Source organism: Hippocampus zosterae, chromosome 2 (assembly GCF_025434085.1).
Source record: "Hippocampus zosterae strain Florida chromosome 2, ASM2543408v3, whole genome shotgun sequence".
NCBI lineage: Eukaryota > Metazoa > Chordata > Actinopteri > Syngnathiformes > Syngnathidae > Hippocampus > Hippocampus zosterae.
In genome coordinates this window covers 13489388-13505484 of record NC_067452.1, presented here as the reverse complement: position 1 = coordinate 13505484, position 16097 = coordinate 13489388, and the positions used below count along the sequence as shown (strand labels likewise).

The 16097-nt window shown below is 42.0% G+C and overlaps 2 protein-coding genes, 1 long non-coding RNA gene and 1 other non-coding gene across 6 annotated transcripts; 2 read left to right on the top strand and 2 right to left on the bottom strand.

Moving 5' to 3' along the window:
• Positions 1 to 335: 335 nt before the first annotated feature.
• LOC127596098 (uncharacterized) lies at positions 336 to 2048 on the top strand. Its single transcript, XR_007961384.1, has 2 exons — positions 336 to 1703; positions 1759 to 2048. It is a non-coding gene; the product is annotated as an uncharacterized LOC127596098 (long non-coding RNA).
• Positions 2049 to 3491: 1443 nt separating this feature from the next.
• ppdpfa (pancreatic progenitor cell differentiation and proliferation factor a) lies at positions 3492 to 7583 on the bottom strand. 2 transcript variants are annotated; one of them, XM_052058242.1, is made up of 5 exons: positions 7416 to 7583; positions 5462 to 5562; positions 4366 to 4443; positions 4208 to 4279; positions 3492 to 3861 (listed from the first exon to the last, which is right to left on the bottom strand). In XM_052058242.1, exons 2-5 carry the CDS (start codon positions 5474 to 5476, stop codon positions 3721 to 3723), a joined length of 306 nt encoding a protein of 101 aa, XP_051914202.1. In that variant the 5' UTR covers positions 5477 to 5562; positions 7416 to 7583; the 3' UTR covers positions 3492 to 3720. The 2 variants fall into 2 exon arrangements, with proteins under 2 accessions (XP_051914202.1, XP_051914201.1); XM_052058241.1 differs by having other exon boundaries at positions 3492 to 3865; positions 4213 to 4279.
• A 329-nt stretch (positions 7584 to 7912) lies between these two features.
• On the top strand, positions 7913 to 7984 carry trnae-cuc (transfer RNA glutamic acid (anticodon CUC)). The gene has a single exon. It is a non-coding gene; the product is annotated as a tRNA-Glu (tRNA).
• A 701-nt stretch (positions 7985 to 8685) lies between these two features.
• Positions 8686 to 15246, bottom strand: LOC127596063 (tumor protein D54-like). Of its 2 annotated transcripts, XM_052058223.1 has the most exons (9): positions 15178 to 15246; positions 14013 to 14125; positions 13710 to 13858; positions 13529 to 13576; positions 13125 to 13226; positions 9833 to 9859; positions 9721 to 9756; positions 9581 to 9629; positions 8686 to 9005 (listed from the first exon to the last, which is right to left on the bottom strand). In XM_052058223.1, exons 1-9 carry the CDS (start codon positions 15188 to 15190, stop codon positions 8994 to 8996), a joined length of 549 nt encoding a protein of 182 aa, XP_051914183.1. In that variant the 5' UTR covers positions 15191 to 15246; the 3' UTR covers positions 8686 to 8993. The 2 variants fall into 2 exon arrangements, with proteins under 2 accessions (XP_051914183.1, XP_051914182.1); XM_052058222.1 differs by having other exon boundaries at positions 8686 to 9629.
• Between the last annotated feature and the right edge of the window lie 851 nt (positions 15247 to 16097).

Here is a 16097-nt window from a genome sequence, read left to right as displayed (position 1 = left end):
CGTATGAGTCACCTCAATGTCGTTGCCTGTCCTCTAAAGTTTATAATTACTGCAGGAGCATTGCACTGTTACATGCAACGGGTCAGGGTGAAGCTAATTTTAACTGCAGGTCGCTGAGTCAGGGGGCCTTCAAACACTCCTCAATGTTGATACTGCCAACTCGTGTGTGTGTGTGTGTGTGTGTGTGTGTGTGTGTGTGTGTGTGTGTGTGTGTGTGTGTGCGTGTGTGTGTGTGTGTGTGTCGGGGGCACGTATGGACACGTACACGAGGTGAGGCAGGCCACGTTGTCGTCTCATGGTGCCCATCAAATAGAGAGAGCTAAAAACAGGACAAACCGGAGAGGACAAACATGTAGCGTATCAAAAGTCATTGAATAAGTGACTAGCTTCTGATAAGGAAGGAGTCATGCCCGGATCCTGTTTACTTGTTTTCCCGTGGCAGGCCGTGTCGCCGACCAGCTACTTTTTGCCCAGATTTCTCACTGGCCACAGCTGGGCGCACTGCTACCGGAGAACAGGTTTAGGAACAATAAGACCCTGATCCAAATGTGCCCTGTTCTACATCTTGTATGACAACCTTCCTCATCTGAATTGTCTCCGTCTTTGTCCGAGGCATGACTAAGGTTTCAATATTTCAGTTTTCTAACTGTTGCTGACATGCCCACAGGACTAGGCTGGCATGATTTAATGTACAAAAGAATCCCAATGAGCCTCAATGCGCTGTTAGCTTTACAGGTGAACTTAATTTGACCGTGACCTTTTGAATCCCCGTGTTCAACTGTATGTTTCACTACTTTTTGTACAAATGGCTATAAACTCAAGACAAAGGGTTGATTTATGAAAACAAGCAAGGGTGTCCACTTCTATTCCTATCAGTGACCCTTCCAGTCTCTCTCTCTCTCTCTCTCTCTTTCTCTCACAAGCTGCTAATGACGCTATGAGCTCAGTGGCCACGTCGTGTTTCAAATGTTGCGATGTTGAAGTCCTATCGATCAGTTATTTGGCGTCGTCTTGGCCTCATGATTGAAAATGTGAACAGCATGAAGAAGACGGCTTAAAAACCAGGACGTTTTTTGGGGGTTATTTGTGAATCTTGTTTTAGATGAACACCAAGGGCTACTATGTTACTGTATTTGTTTGTCATTACATTGGTACTTGGAGAGCAAAGTCTTTTTTGAGGTGGTGTTTAGTGTAAAAAGTTTGAGAAGCACTACTGTAATTCATCTAAAGGTGTAACAGTCACAAAAAAGGGAAAGAAGGCCTGTTGCTATGTTCTTTCCCCCTACATTTGAGTTGATTTCTTGCAACCATTTGTTTTGCTTTGCAATGTTCAGTCTGGTTGTTGTAATCTGATTGTGTTGTGCCTTGTGAACTTTCCCCTAGAAAACTCTTAGACCACGCCCCCTCCTTCCTCTCTGGCTGTGTTGGGAGGCAGGAGATTCACGTTCGACCTCTCTGACACCGGACTGTTTTTATTTGGATCAGATCGGGGGATTTTTTTTTGTGTCAGAATCGTCTCCTCAGAATAGGTCAGTTTGTGGGGGAGAATGACGGGAACACAACGCACCTGGACTTTTACACGGAATTGGTCACAGCGGGAGGCTACCATGCCTTCCCAGACAGAGACACTCCACCCTAAATGAGAGCAGACTTGTCCAATGTGCTTTATCAGCTGCCACGATGTTCTTTTTTTTCCAAGAAATGTTTGCACATATGAGCCAGCACAGTGCACTAGTGGCCAGTGTGTCTGTCTCACAGTTCTGAGGTTGGGGTTTGAAATATTTGCTCTGGCTTTGCTGTGTACATTTTGCATCTGTTCGTGGGTTTGCTTTTATTGCCCTGGCGTTCTCCCACATTCCGAAAGCGTCCATGAAGAATATAGGTTACGTGGAGACTCTATAACGGCGGCTCGCAACTGTTGTCAACCTTGGGCCGGCACGTTGCTATTTTTGATTATTTGTGACCCACTTTCACAGAAGTGAAGAACAATAAAGCAAATGTATGGTTCCAAAATAACGTCTGGAAATAAATATACAGTTTCTGTGGCACCTGTCTGAAAAAGCATCTATTTACTTTCTGTGCTCCTTCTGAAAAAACTTAGGATGCCATTAAAGCCTTGTCAAATAGGAAAGTAGCAACTGGTGTCAAAGAGAGACATCTTGACTCTGAAAATTGTTTTACTCTGCTGAATGGAAATTTACAGTATGCTTTGTGTCACTTTTATAAAGATACATTATGGCTTACATGTTCAAAATGCCTTTCAAATCACTTAACAAAAAAAAGAGGATTAACACATATTATAAATTAAATACAGCAGTAAGTGAGCACGACTTCTTGCACTTTGTGACCACAGATTCTTATGCCACCCAGGAAAACAAGCTGCTGTAGTTCATGCATTTCCTTCGAAACATTGAATAAACTCTGTACAAAGGTTGTCTAGCTGGTCATGAAGCACCCGAGGCAGTGATGGGAAGGACCAAAAGGTAAGGCAAGTGCACAAAAAAAGCCTTTTCAACCACCAGTTGATTGATTGCATTTTGTTCTTTGTTATCGGTGAAGTTGTTGTGAGCAGCATCAAACGATCGTATCTGTAATATAATTACAGGGAGTAGACCGTTTTTAACAGCTGACGTGATTACTTGGTGTTGTGGATGGATGGTGACTTGAGTGCTGTTAGATCATGAGTACGGACCACTGTGACTGTGAAAACCATACAATTATAAAATCACCTCATCGTAAGCCATAAACATAATTGTCCCTGTGTTTCCTCATTATATAACATACGTAGACATTGATCTTCATTCCAAAAAGGTTAGGCACCCCTGCTTTAAAATGCCACTTGTGAGTGTGAGCGTGGATGGCTCTTCGTCTCTGTGTGCCCCGTGATTGGGTGGCAACTGGTTCAGGGTGTACCCTGCCTACTGCCCGAAAACAGCTGGGCTAGACTCCAGCACCCCCGCGATCCATGTGAGGATAAGCAGATTAGAAAATGGACGGATGTATGGAATGTATATGTGTGTGTGTGTCATTGTATGCTTTTTTTTCTTTTGGTAATGCCAATGTCCACCTCTGTAGTATTGTGTTGCTTTGTAACCCATAAAAGAAATTGCATTTTTAATAAGCCTATCCTTTCCCCAAATTGTGATCAACTGAAAATGATGTGATCGGTTTTGATTTCCAATCACTTGATTGGTATCGGACATTCCTCATTCATACACCAGTATCCAGACCACTGTAATGGCAGTGGGACTTCCTTGCCTCCCAAAAATCATCTTCCAGCTTGCCTCCCTCCGCCTAAGAGTGGATCACATTTCTCTGACCTACATTTGTGATGAGCTGGCGCGTTCTGTAAACAAAATGGATGACGGCCAATCCATGTCGCCAAACCACAAAAGGCCTGTTGTGTTATGAAACAAGTGCTCTGCTGAGGTCATGGAACTCAAGGATTTTGCATGCAGGTGACAAAGAAAATACAGTCTGGACAGCAAAACTGTAGTTTTGTCTTTTTATTTTTCTTATCAACAATGGTAACAAGTAACAGATGAAAAAACTTTTTTTGGTCGTCATACAAATAAAATTATACAGGCAAAAACAAGGCTATCTATATACTGAAAAGTGAGTCATCTTTACCGCCACCATCTCCATCTGGGCCATGATGGCAAGTTGGCAGTGAGGAAGCCTCGAGAGGAAAATGAGGGTGGGGATGAGGATGAGGGGCCTCTAGGAGGAAGAGGAAGAGGCCGGCGGGGGCGGGCTTGAGGCCTCAGACTTGCCCATGTCGCCGTTTTCACTGAGTTGTCGCTTCAGAAGCATTTCCCTGGCGATGCAGGTCACCTGACCGTTGGCCACTGTGTAGTTTCCGTTTCTGCAACAAAAAGAACCAATTAAAATCGAGGATGCGACACTCTTTGTGAGAAGAGTCATTTCGGTCTAAAAAAAAAAGTCAGAAATCTGCTGATCGGTGGAAAATTTGCATTCCTGATATTTTGACAAAATGGAAATCTGGAAAAATGGTCAGCCCCGCCGACAGCAACTAGCAAAAGTTTTTATTAATCCCACGGGTTTGTCTGGGTCACAGAAAGCACCGTCATGATTATGGTCAACGGCGCCAATTTGCGGCTACCTCTCAGACGCGTTATTTTAGACGGCAAAAATCAGCCGTGGCATTCATCTCAGGTTTGATGAATCACAGTAGCACATGCTTGAGCTTACTTTTGGGTTTCGGGTTTCGAGAAGAAAAAGGAGGTCCACCAGTGGCCAGAATCTTGTCTTGGAAGTCCTGCGGGGAGCATATGCGACACTTTAAGGAAGTCTGCAAAATGACAACAGCAAGAGAAACCCAACGTGGGTCTCTGTTCTACGTACCAGGGTGGTGTGGGATGACCTCTCCCGAGAACTCGGCGCTGCTACACGAGCTGCTGCTAGACGTGGACCCGATGCGCCCTGCAAAGAACACTGAGTCACGTTCACTGGGGACGACACAGTGTGAACCTCACCTCGACGCAACTTGGCAGTACCATTTATTTATACACTTCCCACAGGCCTTGAACCCATTTTAACTTGTTAACATATTCTTCTTTATGTATTTGAACTAGACCTCCACCTCCAATAATCACTTAATCCACAATATAATATTTTCTAATTTCCATCCCAGTGTTCAAAACAGAACATTATTTCAAATTGACCGTGCAGAAAATGCACAAAAGTTAATTGATGATGACTCAGTTGCTGTTTTAGAGCATGTGAGAAAAGTGACAAAAATGTTGATCACTGTTTGCAAATGTCTTATTTGGGGAAAACACCAAAGATAGTTAGACTGCATTTTTTTTGGAGGACAGAAATCTGAAAATATTTACTATTGACAGGCTGAAATTCCGAGGATGTGGATAATTTTAAAAGTTATATAATGTCTTTAAACAATTAACCAATTATTAAAATTGGCAATTAATATGAACATCAGTTTGCAGTCAATGAATTGAATATTTTTTTTTACAATTGTGCTCACAATTTTTTTTGTGGAACCATAAACTCAAAAACGTGTTCATGGCCTTTGTTCTCTTTCTTTAATGCTCCGAGTTGCCACGGGATGGTGCCAAAGCCCCGAATAATAGGAAAGTAGTAATTGGTGTCAAACAAGCGCTGTTGAAGTGTTACATCGCGATCTAGAGACAAGCTTTGTCCGGGAATGAGCTAAGTGTACTCTGGATCATTAGTCGATATTTTGGAGAGTATCCGCAGCATGTAAGAGTTCCGGCACCTAACCTTGAACACTAATTTCATAGGATGAGTTGGGGCATGATATAAAAGTGGTTGGTTTGCAATCGTAGTTTGTGGTATGGTTTTGGTTTGAACTATTAATATAGGCAGTTGCTGTATAAATATTTTGACGGGTGGCTGCCGTAGTCTGTATTGTGGAATACGGTAAAAATGTGTGCGATGATGCTGAAGGCCTGTGACTTACTTCTGTAGTAATCATGGGTGGCGATGAGGGAGCCGCTTGATGGAATTGCTGCCATCTTCTCTCACTTCAAGTGGAAAAAAGCTTTGATGGGTAAACGGGACCTGAAGGCGAGACAGGAAAACAATAGTTGAAATATGAAGCGTATTCAGAGGATGAATATGGGGCTGCCGTGGTAGAGTGTGTCATCCAGTGATCAAAGGGTCGCTAGCTTGCAAGACAGTGAACACCAAATTGCCACCGTGGGGAGAATTGGGACTGAATGTCTTTGTATTAAATTGTAATGTTTTAATGACTATCGAATAATATATATAACAGTATATTATTAATAGTGGTATATATCAGTGATCTCTCACTCTCTTTCATTGTACAGTACAAAAGAAACATGTTTTTCTACTCTTCATATGATAAGAAACATGTTGAACCTTGAATCTTTATTAAGGCCATGTGCACTCCGTGCTTCATTCTCGTGTACACTCATGCTTAGGATGTGTACTGTACATAAATACACACACACACACAAACACGTAGACTAGAGACAGCTGCTTGTGGGAATCCAGTTTCCTTCCTCCTCCAGCACGTGCCAAACTGCGGGGTTGCGGGATTGTTATGGATTAAATTGTGACAGTTGACTAGACTACATTTTATAAACTGGGAATTTACCATGGGGATTCATGGGACCTATAGGCGTAATGGCAAAAAAGTGTGTGTGTGTGTGTTTTTTAATTCCCAGAAAACACGCAGATTTCACACAAGTACCATGTCTGAAGTTGAGTTAGGAGTTGTTGCTTGGTTGACTACCGGTATATTTGGCTTTGCCTTTGAAGCCAAAATATAAGTTACTGTACGCACATGCCATATACTGTCACTCGAGTGAAGGGAGAAAAATAAATAATAAATTGCTGTAATGCCCACCCATGTGAGGAAGAATAGCTCTCTCATTTGCATGGATGTCTGCTCACTACAAAACAAAAATGATGATACTTTTCCACTAACTACCCACAATTCTCGGTTAACTTCCATGAAACATTTCCAATTTGGAAATCCCAAATCACACTTTTTGCAACCCCACTAATGAGTTGTTGCCTTGTATCTTTTTAATTTCTCACTTTCTTCTCGTGAAAACGTAAATGGGAGGCAGTATTTTGACTCGAAGGCCAATTTGCAGTCTTATGGAGCAGATGAAGGAGATGCAGTTCAACTGGACATGAGAAGCAGATGGCTTTAGGCTGAGGGATTTCTAGGATCATGCGAGTACTCGCTGTACTGTACTACCCACATACACAAATCGACATTTATCAATAAAAACACCGCGTATGCATGCATTTAGTGAACACGAAAGGCTAATTTGATCCCACAAAAGGCATCTAACGTTCACACGAAACACTCGTTTGTTACTAAGAGATTAATAGTATGCACGTATCATACATTTGTGGCCAAGAAATGTGTTGAACATGCAATAGTAATTTGTGGTCACAGAGTGGGCATAACATGCACGCAAAATAGGTATTACGTGCGGACGAAACACTATGGCTCCGAACAGCACAGTTGGGTAAACATATGGAGCGCACCTCGTCTAGAAACGAGAAGCCGAAAACAATGGACGGATAGTGCGATAGAATTTCATTTCAGTCTATTAATGAGCAACAATGCCATTCTGAAAAGCCTGCCACTGCAAGGAATTTGTTTTTTCCCCCTGTTATTTAATCTGGCTATCGAGAGGTCCGTTTGTTATGTCCGACCTTTTCGACGTCGAACATCTTAATTTTTCGATAAAACGCACGCCATTTTCTTAACCAGACATCCAAGTTGAGTAAGGGAGTGCGATTGAAACATTACAAGAGCGTTTTGTTCGTACGTTCCGCCGATTTTTAAATCCACAATTATGTTTTTTAGTCCCCAGTGTCATGTCTGACGCTTCGTGAACAACGGTGGAGTTGTTACTTGTGAGACTTACCTTCGGTTATGATCGGAATGCTGGTGCTTGTTGTGGAAGGTTTGGATGGCACACGATCTTCTCAGTGGTTCGAACGGCCCATTTGTGGATGGACGACAATGGCGGTGTTGGCCCTTCGCTGTCGGTCGTTTGACTGCGGATGCTGGTGAACAGGAGCGACCGTCCGCTTTTAATCGCTCCGGGGCCACGTGAGCTCTGTGTAGGCGGGGACTGAGGCGTGGCGTGCCGCGGAACGTGTCTGCGGTTCGTGAGTGAGAACATTACGTCATAGTGCCGAAAAAAAGTCGCTTTTGTCAACAAGCTGCCTATGTTGAACGGAAGACATTAGCATGAAATTACATATGTGGGTCAAACCAAACAAATCAAGCCTTCATGAACCAATATAAGATAAAATATTTTAAATTACATATATGGGTCAAACCAAACAAATCAAGCCTTCACGAATATAAGATAAAATATTTTATTTGTAACAACATTATTCTCATCGTTTTGTATGATCCCTGGTGGTCTAGTGGTTAGGATTCGGCGCTCTCACCGCCGCGGCCCGGGTTCGATTCCCGGTCAGGGAAAGACAATTTTACGTGTGTCATCAAATTGTTCTTTTTTTCGTGTTGTTTACCGTGGTTTGCCGGTAAAACGATAGAATCATCCATCCACCTATTTCCGGGGCCTGAACGGTTTTATCCGCCCAAGGGTCGACCCTTGTCAAAATGTATCCATTGAGTATGCAGCTCTGGAAAAAAAATCACATACCACAGCTATAGTGATAAATTACTGACAATGTAAAGACCCCAAAGGCCTCAGCAGTGCAGTGTAATTTTGGTCTCCTAATTATTATTCGACTCAGCATGACTTAGATTTGTTCTTGATTTTACTGCTTGGTGCTTTCTACCGCCTTTATTATGGATTCGTCTTACTGTTTATTGTGTATGTTAAATCGCTCCATGTACAGCACTTTGTATGCACAGATGGCTGTTTGAAAGTGCTCTATAAATACTGTTGACTTGACTTGACTTGATTATTCTGATTATTCTTCTTATGATGATCAAAATGCATCCAAGCCATTTAAAATACACAGAAAAATAAACTGAGTAACATTACAGAAGATGAAATCAATACAATATAATAGTCACCTAGCCAGACGAGTGAGGATTACCAGGAAAATCGATGGATGGATTGATAAAATACATATTAAATACCACAGTAAGATTTAAAGAAATAAAACCTGAAGGTTCTGACTGAACAAATTAGGTGAGGAATGAATCAAACACATAATTAACTAGATTTTATTCACTATTTATGACACATTTGACTTTAAGTGAAAAATCTTTGAATACAAAAACACTTATGTCTGATCTTTTTGTTCATGCCGTAAACTGTCATTGGGATGTCAGTGTAGCTTTTCTGTTTGCAAGTGTTAAAATGAATAGAGTGGAGTCTATCTCAGAATGGATTGAAGCATCGTGCAGGAACTCTTTGAACATGCTGGAACTGTTGCTGGTATTTTACATTTCACAGACAAACAAAATAACTTCTTTCAAAACCAGATGTTTCTCCATTATTTGTCAAGACTGCCAGTCATCTTCTCCTCTGGAAATCATACATGAAACATGGTGCGTCATCATACAAAAAAATCATGTGTGACCATGGTTCTGAAACTTTTTACACAGAGGAGCACCTATAAACATACTTAGCTGTCTTAAGTAGCCACCAGATGACAACATTAAAATATAGCAACACAGTAGCCCTAATTGTTTATCAAAAACAATGCAAAGATGTTGTTATGAATTTCATTAAAATAATTTGAATTTAAGATTAAAAAGTGTACCACATAGGAGAACGTTCTTATAGATTCAGTGCACATGTATTGAACTGTAATAAAAAAGAAAGTAGAGTGCTGTACTTGTAGAGTTCAAAGTGTACCATCTAATCGATGTAAAACTTGATGTATGCATTACTGCAAGCACCTTTCTAACGTCTTTGATTGTATTCAATTCGATTTTGTATTCAAATCACAAAACTGACCACATTTTGAAGGATCTGCCCGACGCCAGCGATTTGTGTATTTAACTGAGTGATTCTGCTGCATGCCGACAGTGAATGCCCGCAAATCACTCGCGGTCCTCTTCGTAAACTTTTCACATCACTGCCATTAATCCACTCACCTTCACACTGCCAACCATTTCCTCAAACGACCTGAATGTGGAGGAGTGTCTTGGAAGAAAAAGTACATTTTGTTACGATTTGCTTCACTTTCTTACAACAATAAGCGACTGTCTGAAAAATGACATTGATGGGTATTTACCTCATTGATGGCACACTCATGGTGTGATTCAGCGTGCTTTCATGACAATATAGAGATGTTAGACAACAAAGCGTTATCTTTGCACATATTTAATATGGACTGTAAAATTTACCGTGGTGGGCTTGGAAGGGGCAGAGCTCTGATGATGTTTGCGGCGTGAACACAAAAAAAAAGAGACACGAAAATGAGCAGCAAGATACTTTATGGCGTCATTTTGTTTTACTTGACCAAAGTCAAAGTCAGACTTAAGTCACCGATTTCAGTACTTGGCACTCATTGGCTAAAACTTATGAAAGACTCGACTTGATACTGATGAGACTTGACTACGACTTAAGCTACATGCCGTGGCTTGTTGCGTTTATATTTGAAAATTCTTAATTTTCAAGAGAACGAGAAGCTTCTTTCTATTTTTACATTTTTTTTAAGTGTTGCATATTTTTGGAACGCGTGCAAACCTCCCTACATTGGCATGCAGTAATGCTGGGGATGAACAACTTCTTTTTTTTTTGCAGTCAGTGCTAAGGCAAGAGTCGAGTTGACTTTGACTAATCGTGATGTCATTCATATTTTTGTTTTTCAGTTGGCAACCTCCAAATGCTAGGTCGCTCACTCGCTCACTCTCATCATTTTCGGTTGCGTAGGAACCGCCCACTGACTCGCTCATCCCATTGATGGTTGCAATACTTTTACAAAAACTTTCTGGGTATGCTAAAGCATTCAGTTCCTTTCCCTGTAACTAAGGGAACAATATTGTCGACAGTTGCAGGTGTGTTCCTGTTCCAACACGACTGTGTGTCAGTACACAACGCGAGGTACACAAAGAGATGGATGCGGGAATTTGGTGTGGATGAACTTGACTGGCCAAGACAAAGTCCTCACCTCAACCTGCTTGAGCACCTTTAAGGATTAATTCAAGTGGAGACTGAAAGCCAGGCTGTCTGTGTGTGTGTGTTTTTAACTTACTGTATCTACATTTGAACATCTGACACCTGTTCCACTTTCACCAGCCAATCTGTCAGATCGACATTATGATTTTATTCTTGCTCCTGCTAGCTGAAGACAGCATCAGGGTCACTTGTCAACAATTCAATAAATATTTGAGGTGCAACTCAAATCTCAGACCAGGCTGGCCTGGTGACAGATGGACCAGCACTGCCCCCGCTTGCCGCACGTGGCCAACAAATGATGTCACATGGAGAAGGAACATACTCTAAGTGTGGAATTACAATTAAATATTCCAAATCCTCAAATTCATTGGATTGTGTTTTAATCAATTCACCCCACCAAAAATGTGATTTGGTTTGCATTTCTGAAGAAAACCTGAAAGAAAAACATCGGTGGTCATTGTGTCATAATTGCTGCCCCCCAGTGGCATGCAGAGAGCAGCTTGTACTCATTGACCTCCTTGCTAAATGCTACGGCTCATGACGACCTGCTCTTTTTTTTGGAACACTTGAAATGATCTATTTAACTCTGACATCACAAGTACATCTGAAGAAAACATGCTCAATGGCTCAAATTAGGGATGGGTGAGTACCGATACCAGGTATAGATGGGTGCTTGGTACACGTCCCCCTCAGTGTGTCCGTGTAAATAAAAATTTTAAAAAACACCCCCCACACCCCAGTTCCAAAATCCCATCTGCGTCCAAGCAGGTATCAGTATAGGGCTACCTTATTTCTGCTGTATGTTTCGCGTACACGTGAAGGCCAATATTTGGTTCTACACTGTGGTGGTTGAAGACACTAGCGAATCATGTGCACCGGAAAGAAAGAAAGGTATTTGTTCACAATTGACTGTCTTTGTGTTCATTGAAATGGTATATATCAAAAGACTACAGTGATCCCTCGCTATTTCGCGGTTGGTTTATCGCGGCTTCAGTGCATCGCAAATTTTTTCAAACATATTAATTAAAAAATAAAAAAGTGAATATATTTTTTTCATATACTGTACATGTAGTACAGTATCGTATATGTTGCTCTATGTTACTCACTGTTGTTTTGCTGACTTTCGCAGCTTCTCGCGGACCGTTTGCGGACTTATAAAAATAGATACAGTATATTATATGTTTACTGTATTTTTGTTATTCATAAATTAACCTAACTCATACATGTTTAAATCTATTAGTGTACAGCATTAGGTCATGTTAATTACTTCAAAATTTACTTCTACATGCATGTATACCATTAAATTTGGCCTTATAAATATTATGTACATGTACCTATATGGAGGCAGGGGGGGGTCGCTATGTCACGGATTTTCGTTTATCGCGGGTCGTTTCGGTCCCCATTAACCACGATAAACAAGGGATTACTGTATTGGTATTGGTACTCTGTATTGGTGATCACTCGAGAGTGAATACTCGTAGTGGTGTTGTTTTGAAAAAAAAAAAAAGGAGGATTGATCATCCCTAGCATGATTGATGACGTTAGCCGTAGCTGAAATGTGTGCCGTGTCAATTGAAAAAAAAGGCTTCTAAGTGAGATGGGACATCAGCCGTAATTTTCATTTCAACAGGTAAGTCAACAGTGGAGGAAATTTAAATGTAGATGACATGATCATTGAGCATAGTTTTCTGTTGCTCGGATCGATGTCGTGCTTTTTCGATGGGGAAATAGCCTCGTCCCCTGGCAGGCTGATCAGTATATTGAGCTCAACTACCCAAAAATAACTGGACTCCCGGTAAACATTTTATACACACTGTCAATTTCTGTCTTTCTTTAGATGCGCTGATGACATTGTTTTCCCTGTGATCACAGTCACACTCGTTCAATTGGTGGGCGGAGTAGCATAGCTGCTCCATTTGGTATTCACATGAGGCCCCAGTGGAAGGAAGTTGCCGGAGTACTGTACTCCCTTTCAAGCTGTCGACATGCCTCTTGCTCACCCTTAATTATCTGTTGGCTTATAAGTACTTCTGGTTTGCTTTTGGTGTTAAGTTATGCTATTCATTTTGTTGTTGTTGTTGTTACCCATTTTCTTCTTTGTGTATGTAATATTGTTTTTGTTCTTTTACCAGTAGCGCTCTTCTGCTGGGTATTCACACAGCTCCTTTTGATTGTAACTTGCTATCTTCGTCATCATTTTTGGGTGATTAGCAATGGACGACGGAAACCGTTCGATCGCGATCTGTGGCCAATCGATCAGACCACCACAAATTAATAGTCTTGGCATCTTCTCTTTACATCGATTTATGACATACACTCGATTTGTTCTCTTCAGCCGCAGGTTCTTCTTGATAATCTCTTGAGTTTTATTTTTGTAGAGGAATTAAGGGGCGGGGTGTGACTTTTGAGGGAACCCCCAACCAAAACAAGTTTTTCTCATCCATTGCATTCTCCCACCCGGACATCTCCTGGCACCGACTGTTTCCAACCATTGTGAAACGATCCAGTGGAGAGTACCTTAACTCCGCCAGCCTCCTGGTGATGACCACGCCCACGTTGGTCAATGCGGAAGAGGTCACGTGACTCGCATGAGCGAGACCTTCCTTGGTCCTCACGCATCTACAGGCAGAGGGAAGCGGCAGGAATAAGAAGAGGGAGGAGAAGTGGCCACTTGACTCACACAAATGCAACAGAAGGCCTGCACATACGCGTCGTGCCGGACCTCCCGCTAATACTGCTGCCGCTTGTACTAATTCAGGTGGTAAGGCTATTAACAGAGCACCAATCCAATTGGACTCAGAAAATCCCATCACTTGTTCCGTAGAGGAAACCTTAACGTGTGAGCACTTGGCAAAAACAACATGGAGTCTCGAGTATGATGACTGTTTTTTTTTCAAGAAGAAGTAGATGCCGACACTCACACGTTGGAGTTGCTGATGTCATCCAGGACTGCAGAGGCTGTGAGATATCTGCAAAGAGATGAACTTGTTGACACACCCCAAGACTGATGAGAGAGTATTTCCCAGTTATATCATCACGAGCAGGTATAGGTAGCGTGCAACCGATGATCTCATTGTTCTAACACGCAATGGGTGCGCTCACGGGGAAGAGGTCTGCACTTCTTGCCAGCCTTTGGACAGGTTCTCCTTGATGCTACTGAGAGGGCCCATACCCAGCCGCCTCCTGATATCTGCAGCCGACTTCTCCTTGGTCAGCAGCACCTGCCTGAGAGTCTGAATTTCCTCCTCCATCTGGTTACAAAAATGCAGCTAGTTTGGTGACACTGTCGTTTTTCGAGGCGCTTTGATTGATAGCTTTGTGGACGGAGTCAATAACCAGATCAGGGGTACGTTCGGATTTTGGGGAACCAAATGAACCAAGTTATACAGCCCAGTCAAGTCTCACCTTGGCAAGGTCGAACCTCAGATTGTCCCTCTCCTCGTCACTTAGCTCTGCAGCGTGGCATCCATTTTCTGGCACGCTGGAGGAGAAACTCGGGGATGAGGTCCCGCTAAAACCTTCAGCAGAATGAGATTTGATTCAAAGCAACTCTGGCCGTGTGGCAAGTGACAAGTGATATTTTGTCACTGTAATGAATCCAGATACGGATGTTGTGATGCTGAGTGCTCCCCCGACACTCCCGCGGTCGCTCAAGACCCCGACCCCATTTTCTCTTTTTGTCTACCCTTTGTCGCTCGACTCTTTCGCTTCCGCCCAAATGGCCGACGTTTGCTTAACACAGCCTGGGCTCTGCTGGAGATGTCTTCCTTTGAAGAAGTCGTTCCGTACTTCAGCTGGTTTTCAATCATGTATGAGGAGTAGTAAAAATAGGTACCTTAAAAAGTACTTTGGTTATTTAATGATTGCTGATGATTGATTTTACAGGTAACCAAGTTAGATTGCAATACTGTAGTTACTTTGTTAGTCCCATTCAACAGCTGCCATTTCTTCAACAACAGTCTGCCTGACCGACTTCTCCACCACACTATTTACTGTTTACATTTAAAAAATATTTTAACACGATTTATTTGCGTTTTTTTTTTTTTTTCAGCAAAGTCCATCTTTTGTTTTGAGTGCTGAGAAACCTGCAGGATTTGTCTCAGCTCTCTGTTTTGCACGAGCTGGCATTCAAAGTTTGAATGGACCATTCTTGGACTTAAGATGTTACTTCAAATTTGACTGAGTGTTTTTAAAGCTAGATAACACTTTTGTTGCCAGTTTAGAGTGTATAAGCAACCTTAATGTTTTCATTTTTGGCTGACACAAACTCAACATAGTGACTGTATTTCCATATTAAAAAGGCGAAAATCCATTGCTGTTTTTGTCTCTGGCTGCTTGGTTTGTGCAAGGGAGCAAGAGTGTGGTTTTTGACCAGCTAAAAGTGCTGTTCAGCACCCAGTGCTGAACTCGGTGCTCGTTGTATGTGGCTAGTGGATAATGCTACCTGTTGCACACAATGCCAATGTTAACCGAGGCAGATAAAACATGCAACAACTGTTTTATATTCGTCATAAGATAGCAGACGTGTCAAAAGACAAAACACATGAACGGGTGAGGCGCTCTTTCTTACCCGGTCGGCTCATGTCTTCGGACGAGGTTCGATTGTGACTGTTTACATCCAATCAACTTAACTAGGACACACACGCACACGCACACATACACACACACACACACACACGCACACACACACAAACACACACACACACACGCACACACACACACACACACACACACACACACACACATACACACGCACACACACACGGGATCACCCTGGGTATTAAATGAAAATACATTACACGTGCTCTCTCTCTCTCACACACACACACACACACACACACACACACACACACACACACACACACACACACCGTATATATTGACTAGTGTAAGTGTACCTTACTCAATCGTTGAGAGAGGTGGTGACACTTCTTTCGTGTCTGTTGGACTGCATTATACCGCCCTCTGATGGCTAAAATTGGCAATTAATTGTACTTCCTGTACTGCTAGCTTTGAGTGTAGCTTTTGATATGATTATATCATGATCTATTACTTCAGAAGCTCCTGACTTACAGGTTAATATACAGGCGTGAACGTTATGAAAAGCTATCTGGCAAACCGAAAACAATGTGGTTTGTTTTAATGGCACAGTGTCGAATATCATTACACTTGACAATGGTATTCCATAAAGTACTGTAGTCACTTTGGACTGCTCCTATATTCCACCTTTGTTAACTATATGTCATACATTTCAAAATATGCAGTTATAACAATTAATGTAGCTGATGCCACCATGTGATACTCACTCCCAATCGAGCAGCCGCTGTTCAATTCAATGCAGTGTTGACAACATGCAAGCCAGGCTGTTTTGGATGATGGTGGACGAAAGACAGGCATGTAGCCTTGTTTTGTTTTTAAGAAATATCTATATTTCAGGTAAACCTGCCTTCTTGATTTTACGACTGCTATCGCCCACTGAAAGGCATAGCT